We start from the raw sequence: 9,364 nt of genomic DNA on the forward strand, positions 1-9,364 counted from the left end.
CTGAGCCCCGTCGCTGTGGATGGGGCAGGCCTGGGGCCGGGGTGCCTGGCTCTGCCCTGGTTCCCTCCGGGATGGAAGGCTCCGTTTTCCTTTTGCTCTGGTGCCTCTGGAAGGACTCGGTGCGTTTTCTTCCCAGCACTGAGGGGGGCCGGGCTGTGGTTCTCACACATCATCCCCAGCCTTGTGTGTAGCGGCCCTGGGATGATTTTACTCTCTTCCCGCCCGCGGCTGTTTAAAACTGGGCGGCTCAGACTTTGGCTGCCTTGGGACTTGGTTTGAGTCTGTACATCAGGTTTGCTTCCTGAAAAGGGCAGGTGCTCTCCCGGAGCGGTGGGAAGCCCTTCTCAGGCAGGTGTAATCCCTGAAGTCGTGTTTCTTTGCCACAGCCCTCCTCTCTGTGAGCAGTTGTTGCCCCCTGGGGTAGCTTGGGCTGTGATTTGAGGTGTGACAGGGAGAGGCTGTTGTGCCTCTGCTGCTGAACATCTTGCTGCGCTGTGACAAGCAGTCAGTGATAAAGCTGCAGCACTCGTGCAGTTCCTGGAGCCACAGCGGGGTTTGGGCTGGAGGGACCTTAATGCTCATCCAGTCCAACCTCCCTGCATGGGCAGGGAAATTCTCAATTAGACCGGGTTGCTCCGAGCCCCATCCAACCTGGTCTGTAGTGTTTCCAGGGATGGGGCAGCCACAACTTCTCTGGGCAACCTGGGAAGGTTCTCACCACCCTCAAAGGAACAAATTTCTTCCTAATGTCTCATCTAAATCTCCCTGCTTTCTGTTTGAAACCATTATTCCCCCTCATCCCATCCCTCCCTGCCCTTATCCCAAGCCCCTCCCCAGCTTTCCTGGAGCCCCTTCAGGCACTGGAAGCTGCTCTAAGGTCTCCCTGGAGCCTTCTCTTCTCCAGGCTGAACAATCCCAACTCTCCCAGCCTGTCTCCAGAAAAGAGCTGCTCCAGCCCAAGGATCATTTTCATGGTCTCCTCTGGACTTAGTCCAGCAGCTCCATGTCCTTGGGCTGAGGACCCCAGCACTGGCCCCAGCCAAGGGGGTCTCAGCAGCATGGAGCAGAGGGGGCCAGTCCCCTCCCTGGCCCTGCTGGTCACACTGCTGGTGACAGCCCAGGACACGGGGGGTTTCTGGGCTCCAGTGCATGCTGATTTCTCATGCCCAGCTTTTTACCCACCAGTACCTCCATGTCCTCAGGGCTGCTCCCAGTCCATCCATCCCCAGCCTGGGTGACACTGGAGATTGCCCTGACCTGCATGCAGGACCTTGCCCTTGACCTTGGTAAACTTCATGAGGTTCACATGGTCCCACTGCTCAAGCTTGTCCAGGTCCCTCTGGATGTCCTCCTGTCCCTCAGGCCTGTCAGCCACAGCAGGTCCCTGCTGGCTCAGAATTACCACAAACCACTTTGCTGAGCTGTGGAGGGTGCCCACCTCTGGGGACAGCTGCCATGTGGTCCCAGAGCATGTGCTGGGAGGCTGGTGGGTGAATTCCAGCCACGCTGTGGGAGCAGCAGGAGATGGAAAGCAGTGAGCTGCTCAGAGGCAGAGGAGTTTTTCAGGTGCGGTGGCAGCTTGTTGGGCTGTGAGGACTTAGCTCTGGGTGGTGACAGGTGAAGATGGGAGTGACAGCTCTGCTGTGGGTTCTGTCTGCAGCCAGCACCAGTGATCCTGCTGAAGGAGGGGACGGACACCTCGCAGGGCATCCCCCAGCTGGTCAGCAACATCAATGCCTGCCAGGTGATCGCAGAGGCCGTGCGTACCACCCTGGGGCCTCGGGGCATGGACAAACTCATCGTGGATGACCGGGGTAAGTGCTGGGCAGGGGCCTCTCACAGCCCGGGTAAAAGTCACTCAAATCCTCTCCAAGTGCAGTAACATTGACCCTGGCCTCCACGCTTGGAAGAGAAGGGAATCGTTGGGCCTGCTCACCTGAGTTAAGGCAGACAGTGTCTTTGGAGGATCACAGATGGTTTGGGTTGTGGAGGGACCTTAAAGAGTATCTAGTCCCAATCCTCCTGCATGGGCAGGGACACCTCCCACCAGACAAGGTTGCTCCAAGCCCCATCCAACCTGCCCTTCAACACTCCCAGGCCTGGGGCAGCCACAGCTTCTCTGGGCAACCTGGGCCAGGGTCTCACCACCCTCACAGCAAATAATTTCCTGGAGCCCCTTCAGGCACTGGAAGGTGCTCTAAGGTCTCCCTGGAATCTTCTCTTCTCCAGGCTGAACACCCCAACTCTCTCAGCCTGTCTCCAGAGCAGAGCTGCTCCAGACCTTGGATCATCTTGGTGGCCCTTCTCTGGACTCTGTGCAGGACTCCATGTCCTTAATTGTGAGGTTGTGTAGGTTCAGGGTTAGTGGGACTAGATATGAGAAAGTTCATACCAGAAAGGAGAGGCATCTTGAACATGACCTTCAGCTATCCCTGACCAGCTATCTCAGTTTTTTAAAGGAGGCTCATGGTATGTGAGCAGATGTGGCTGAGCTCAAGTTCAGTGGATAGTACTGTATTTATTTTCTTTAAAAATATGATGTAGGGATGAGATGACTCTACCCTTTGAAGACTCCTGTGAAGTTACCAAACAAATGTGGTGTTTGTGGGTTTTTTATTTCTTATTAAATAGCTGTTACAACAAGGCACAGTAATCACTTAAAAATCAATAGAACCCCCTACTCGTTTGGGTTGGAAGGGCCTTAAAGAGCACCTGTTTCCAACCCCCTGCATGGGCAGGGACACCTGCCCTAGACCAGGTTGCTCGAAGCCCCATCCAACCTACCCTTCAACACTTAAAAAGGATAATTGGATTTAAATTTACCTAGTAACTACTGTGGTTGATTTCTAGTATCTTTCTTCACACCAGTGTCAGATTAGAGTATCTGTTTGTATCTGTCTGAGGGGGCTTTTGAGAAGTAAGAGGGAAATTTAAAGCCCCTGTTAATTGCTGTGAAGACTTAGTCTGCACTCAGACTAAATTCAGTTTATCTGCTCCCAAAACAGGACTGAAATTACCCTGTTCATATGCAATGGAGACACCTGCTGAGACGCCCTCTGTGAAACAGCAGTTCTGGATTCCCCCTTGCTGTGTGTTGACCCCTTTTCAGCTGATTTCTAGCTGTGTATCTGTCTGTGGGAGTGGTTTATAACATGGTGGTGGTCACATTGCAGATCACAGAGGAGAAAAAACCCAGTAATTTGGCTGAAGAAAAAGGACTTTAGGTGGAAATGTGGTATGAGAGGCTGTGGTGGTTGAGAGAAGAAAACTCACAATGATGCAGGACTGGATGGGTCAGGCAGTGCTGGAGAGAGGAGACTGGCTGGTCTGAAGGACAGTGGGATCAAGTTGCACCAGGGGAGGTTTATAGTGAATATTAGAAGAAACTTCTTCACTGAAAGGGTAATTAACCAGTGGCACAGGCTGCCCAGGAAAGGGGTTGAATCACTATCCCTGGTGGTGTTTGAAGGACGTGTAGATGTGGTGCTGAGGGACATGGTTTAAGCATTGGACTTGGTAGAGTTATGGTTGGTAGAGTTGGGTTAATGGTTGAACTCCATGACCTTAAAGGTCTTTTCCAACCAGAACAATTCTGTGATTCATGTGTCTCTGAGACCTGAAAAGCTCCCTTGGCTGTTGGGGTGCTCTTTCAGGGTGACCAGGCCAGTTGAGCTTGACATCCCTTTGTGCATCAACCCTAGGCAAAGCCACCATCTCCAATGATGGTGCCACCATCCTGAAGCTCCTTGATGTTGTCCATCCAGCTGCCAAGACCTTGGTGGACATAGCCAAATCACAGGATGCAGAGGTAGGAGGTCACTTGGCAAGGTTTCTGCCACCAGTGGTGGTGTGGGCTTTGTGTTCACGGGTGGGGATTGCTCGGGAGGTGCTGGCATTTATCCTGGTTTCTTTACTGATACCTTCTCTTTTGTGGTGACTCTGAAGTCTCTCACAGTGCTGAGGGGGGTTGGAAACTTCAGTGATACAAAGTTCATATTTCATGAAGGTAGGGGATGGGAGAACAGGATGTAGTCTGAACCCAGCCATCTTCTTCCCTAAAGAATCCAGCCACAAGTTGGTTAGCAGAGAAGATGATGGACTCTTGTTTCCCTCTTCAGGTTGGTGATGGGACCACGTCTGTAACTCTGCTGGCTGCAGAGTTCCTGAAGCAGGTGAAACCCTACGTGGAGGAAGGTCTCCATCCTCAGATCATCATCCGTGCCTTCCGCACAGCAACCCAGCTGGTAAGGCAGCACTGCAGGCTGGGGGGTGTCTGGGGCTTCTCCACCGTGTCCAGGGAGAGGAATTCTGGGCCAAAGATGAAAAAGAACACACTTGCAGGCACAAGTTGGTGATGAAGGCGTGTTGGGGGAGGCAGAAGCCATCTCATGATGTTCTCCTGCAAACATCAGCTGCCTTTCCTGATGTCAGGGAGCTGCTGCTACCAGCTAGTGCTAGTGCCTCTTGAGAGCTGCTGCTTCCTTTGTTTTTACTCCAGGGAGGAATAATGAAGTGGGAAAATTCTTTTTACCATTTTCTGATCACTGCTGCTCCTTGGTAAATCTGATCATTAGGCTCGATCTTCTCTGGAGGTTAACTTCTTGAGTAGCCCTTTGGTTCCTCAGGTCTCTTCTGAAACAAGTGGAGCAGCTCTGAGCCTCTTCCCAGGCCTTTTATATCTGTGTTGGTGTGTTTCTTACAGTCACTGGGGAGGTGTTCCTGTGGGATCTGCTCTAGGGGATCCTGCTCTAGCAGGGGGATTGGACTAGATGATCTCCAGAGGTCCCTTCCAAACCCCACCACTCTGTGATTCTGAAGAGCTCAGATGGTTGAAACTTCAGAAATGCTGAAGTAGGGAATAAAAGGTGACAGAAAATACAAAGAGAAGAGTTGAAAATGTGATCAGCTGAAGAGCATGAATCATTAATCCAGCTGTTGGCTTGTGTCTTGGCAGGCTGTAAACAAGATCAAAGACATTGCTGTGTCAGTGAAGAAGGAAGATAAAGAGTAAGTTTCCCTTACAGATGACCTGGTTGTGTAACTGGGGTTGTTCTTGAGCCTTTGGAGTTTCCTGCTCCTCCAGGGGAGATGCTGTGCTCTCACTTGGGCTGCAGCAAATTATGTAGGCCAGTGTCTTCCCGTGCACATGGAGGAAGCCAGGGACCAAAATAAATGGCCTGATTTCTTTTTTTCCACTGATGGTGGTGACTTGCAGCTTTTCCTGTTGAATTCCTGAAGTCAGACAGCTAATAAGTGAACAAGACCATGTGTTTTCCTTTCTTTCTTGCAGTGAGCAGAGAAGCCTGCTGGAGAAGTGTGCAGCCACAGCCCTGAGCTCTAAGCTGATCTCCCAGAGCAAGGAGTTTTTCTCCAAGATGGTGGTGGATGCTGTCATGATGTTAGATGACTTGTTACAACTCAAAATGATTGGAATCAAGAAGGTGCAAGGAGGTGCTCTGGAAGTAAGTTCTGTGAGAGCCTGTCCTGAAGGATGACAGTGATCACAGCTTGTTTGGTGGGCTGACTCCAGCAGAAATGCAGCCTGGCTTGATAGTGCCTGTTTGGGAATTACCACAGTAAAACAGGCTGTTCTGTGAGGAAAAACCTTAGCAGGTAGGGCTGGATTTCTTTTCTCTAGGTAGAAAAATCTGGTGTTTTTTTTAGCCAGATGGACTCTTTCTGCCCTCTGCAGTGAATGTTGTTACTGAGCCAAATTCTGTTTATATCTCTCCAAACAACGATTCTGGAACCAAAAGTCCTGGTTGTATGTATGGGTACTGGGTTGGTAAAAATGCCAAGGAAATGTGAGGGAGCTGGTCTGTGGTGTACAGAGAAGGAGGGATGTGTGGTGTGTGCCACAGTGCTGGAACACCTGTCAGGGATGGGGCTGCAACCAGGTGTGTGGCAGGGACTTGTTTTTGGGCTGTGGAACAGTTGGTGTGTCCATGCTCTCTCCTTGTGCCCTGTGTAGGTTTGACCCATTGCTTGGGACCCTTCTGCTGAAAAGTAAAGCCTTCCCCAGTCTGTGACTTGTGATTCTGTGGCTGTTGCTGTCTGTAAATTCTGTGTGAGCATTTTCATGGAGAAGAGACATGATAATCATGCCATTATCTTGCCTGGGCAGCTCATTTACTGTATTAGGAACACTTCAGCATCTGGTTTTGTGGTGTCTGGGCTTGCTGGCATCCTGAGGCTTGCAGAAATTGGTCCCCTGGGGAGGATGGTGTCTCCCACTCTGGCTAAAAACAGCTCTTCCTCCTCTGTGTTGTTTTGCCCTTGTGTTCTGCTGTCAGATTCCTTGGAGACCTGTGTGAGGATGGGGCAAAGAATTTGGCACGTTGCCTTTCAGGGCTGGTTTGTGAGAGATCCTGGATCATCTCACCCTGTCAGCTAGACCTGAGGAAGCCTTTGCTTGGCCTGGCTGAGGAGGGACAGTAACCCTGGACAGAGCCAAGTCTGCAGGGCAAGGGTAGACACTTGGGTAGGAGATGTGGATGCTGGTTTCTCTCTCAGCCATGAAGATAAGAAGGTCACTTCAGGGGGTAGCCTTTGGCAGGGCCTTCCTGCTGCTGAACAATCCCTGGGCTGATGATGGAGCTTGGGAAATAAAACAAGGCAAAAAACCCAGACTTTGTGTGTGGGGGCTGAGGATGAGAAGTATCCATCTTCAAAGGGAAGGACTGGGAAAGACATCAGAGAGAGAACAGATGGTTCTATCCCTTGATCTTCAGACTGTGTGTAGCATCTTCTGCAGTGTTTTGAGGGGTGGAAAGGAAGCGATAGAAGCTGGGTTGGTGAAGAGAGAGAAGAAAATGTTTGATGCTTATTTTCTTTAAAAGTGGGTTAATCAGAGGAGGCAGCTGTTGGTGAGTGCTTTGTAAATGAGGGCTCTGGAAGCAGGGAGTCTCCTGTGGGAGTTGCTAACCCAGTGGAGAAAGCCTTGGGCAGCTGAGCCTGACACAAGTCCCTGTCTTCAAGGACTCCCAGCTGGTGGCCGGGGTTGCCTTTAAGAAGACGTTCTCTTACGCCGGGTTTGAAATGCAGCCCAAGAAGTACCAGTCTCCCAAGATTGCCCTGCTGAACGTGGAGCTGGAGCTCAAGGCTGAGAAGGACAATGCTGAAGTCAGAGTAAACACGGTGGAGGTAAGACCTGGAAGGGAGCTTGTCCTTCCTTGGGCCTACAGGATGGGGTGGCTGCTTGAGAGCCAGTGGGATAAATGGGGTTGCCCTGTGCACGTCCTAATTCCCCTGAAAGCAGCTGATGGGTTTCATTGCCTGGTTTGGGAGAGGGATAGGGCAGACTTGGACTTGCAGCAGGTTTGGGGCATGTTTCTGCTCAGCCATCGTGCCTCAGCTACACCTTGAAAAGTCATCAGCTGCATGATGACTTCTTCATGCCTAACAAGTAGCCTTCCAGGGAAAGCTTAATTAAGCAGTGCTTGAAATGCTGAGAAAGCCTGTAAGTATTTAAAGAAACAAGATAGCCATTTGGACAGTAGATCCTTTTCCACCTTGTTAAAATACTTCTTATGAAACATGGTCTTTCTCTGACACCTTGGAAGGTGCCACCATAGAATCATGGAATGGTTAAGGAAAGGACCTTAAAGATCCTCAGGTTCCAGCCTCCCTGCTGTGAGCAGGAGCTGCATGCACTTTAGAAGTTTTGCATACACTTGGTTCCTGCATAACTGTGGTACCTGATGATGTCTCTGCTTCCCTTGAGGGCTCTTGGCTCCAGACATCTCAGGAATTTTTTCCTTCAAGTGCCCCTCTCTGCTGTGCTGAACACCAGGGTCTTCCCTGGTGTAGGTAGCTGCTGCCCGTGGTGCTGCTGGGTGCTGCTGTAGGCTTTCCCAGCTGGCTGTGGCTGCATTCCCCTGGCAGCTGGAGCACAGCTGGCTCATGAAGCCTGGACACGTGGGGGTTCTCAGGGTATGATTTTTCCTCTGATACCTGTGAGTCTCTGCCCCAAATCCACACACACTTCTGTGAACACCTCAGACATTCATAGAATCCCTTTCCTCCTTGTGTGCTCTCTTGAGCCTCTCTGCCAGTTCATCCAGCCCCTTTATTGACTCAGTTGAGCTGCTGGCAGCATTTTGGCTGTTGGGCAGAAAGGGCAGAGACCTCAAACCACCTCTAAGTCCTGGACAACAGTTTCCTGCCTCCCTGCTGCCTTCCCCACCCTCTGTAACCTGAGTGCTTCTCCCTTTCCCATCCCTGCCAGGACTACCAGGCCATCGTGGATGCCGAGTGGAACATCTTGTATGACAAACTAGACAAAATCCACAAGTCAGGAGCCAAGGTTGTCCTTTCCAAACTTCCTATTGGTGATGTGGCTACTCAGTACTTTGCAGACAGAGACATGTTCTGTGCCGGCCGCGTCCCAGAGGAGGATCTCAAGCGCACCATGATGGTGAGTTGCCTTGTTCCACAGCAAAGCCTTTGGGTTTGTTCTGAGCAGTGCCAGGCTGGTCATTCCCAAAACAGGGCAGCAATCGGCAACTGAACTTGCTGTTCCTCACGAAGAGGTAAAATTGAAATGGCATAATTTTTTGGGCCAATGTGGTTATTATGTAAATTTGCCGTATGCTGACAAGGCTCTTCCTTGATGGAATTAACATGTGCACAATAGTTGCATAGAATCATGGAATCCCAGACTGGTTTGGGTTGGAAGGACCTTCAAGATCATCCCTTTCTGACCCCCCTGCATGGGCAGGGACACCTCCCACCAGCCCAGATTGCTCCAAGCCCCATCCAACCTGCCCTTCAACACTGCCAGGGATGGGGCAGCCACAGCTTCTCTGGGCAACCTGGGCCAGGGTCTCACCACCCTCACAGCAAAGAATTTCTTCCTAATGTCCAACGTAAATCCCTCTTCCAGCTTAAAGCTCTTCCTCCTGGTCCCATCCCTCCCTGCCCTTGTCCCAAGCCCCTCCCCAGCTTTCCTGGAGCCCCTTCAGGCACTGGAAGGTGCTCTAAGGTCTCCCTGGAGCCTTCTCTTTTACAGGCTGAACAGCCCCAAGTCTCTCAGCCTGTCTCCAGAGCAGAGCTGCTCCAGCCCTTTATTCTTTTCTGTGGCCTCCTCTGGACTGTTCCATCCTGAGTGTTTTTCTCCTAAGCTTTGTGTAGCTGCTGGACTCTCAAACCTGTGAGTTCCTCAAGCACTTAGAGGAAACATGATCCTTTTTTGCTGCCGAGGATTGTTGCTGGTGCTGGTAGCCTGCCTAGTTGCATGAGCTGGGAGGAAAGCAGAAGGGTTTATTTCCTGAATCTGCCCTGCAGGGTGGTTTTGCATCAGCTGAAAGGTCAGGAACCTGCTGGGCAAATTTGTCTTGCTGGTCAGTGCTGGCAGTGCCACACT

At 51.2% G+C, this 9,364-nt stretch overlaps 1 protein-coding gene across 1 annotated transcript in view; it reads left to right on the plus strand.

Annotated features, from left to right (window-relative positions):
* The first annotated feature begins 1,670 nt into the window (after positions 1-1,670).
* CCT7 (chaperonin containing TCP1, subunit 7 (eta)) overlaps positions 1,671-9,364 on the plus strand; it is an 11,451-nt gene continuing 3,757 nt past the window's right edge. The window contains exons 1-7 of the mRNA XM_010008127.1: positions 1,671-1,814; positions 3,702-3,808; positions 4,119-4,244; positions 4,955-5,007; positions 5,291-5,462; positions 6,979-7,143; positions 8,228-8,416. Coding sequence (XP_010006429.1) covers positions 1,787-1,814; positions 3,702-3,808; positions 4,119-4,244; positions 4,955-5,007; positions 5,291-5,462; positions 6,979-7,143; positions 8,228-8,416 — 840 coding nt within the window. The 5' untranslated portion in view covers positions 1,671-1,786. The remainder of the gene's footprint in view (positions 1,815-3,701; positions 3,809-4,118; positions 4,245-4,954; positions 5,008-5,290; positions 5,463-6,978; positions 7,144-8,227; positions 8,417-9,364) is intronic.

The sequence above is a fragment of the Chaetura pelagica genome, unplaced genomic scaffold (genome assembly GCF_000747805.2).
Source record: "Chaetura pelagica isolate M959 unplaced genomic scaffold, ChaPel_1.0 scaffold352, whole genome shotgun sequence".
Classification (NCBI taxonomy): Eukaryota; Metazoa; Chordata; class Aves; order Apodiformes; family Apodidae; genus Chaetura; species Chaetura pelagica.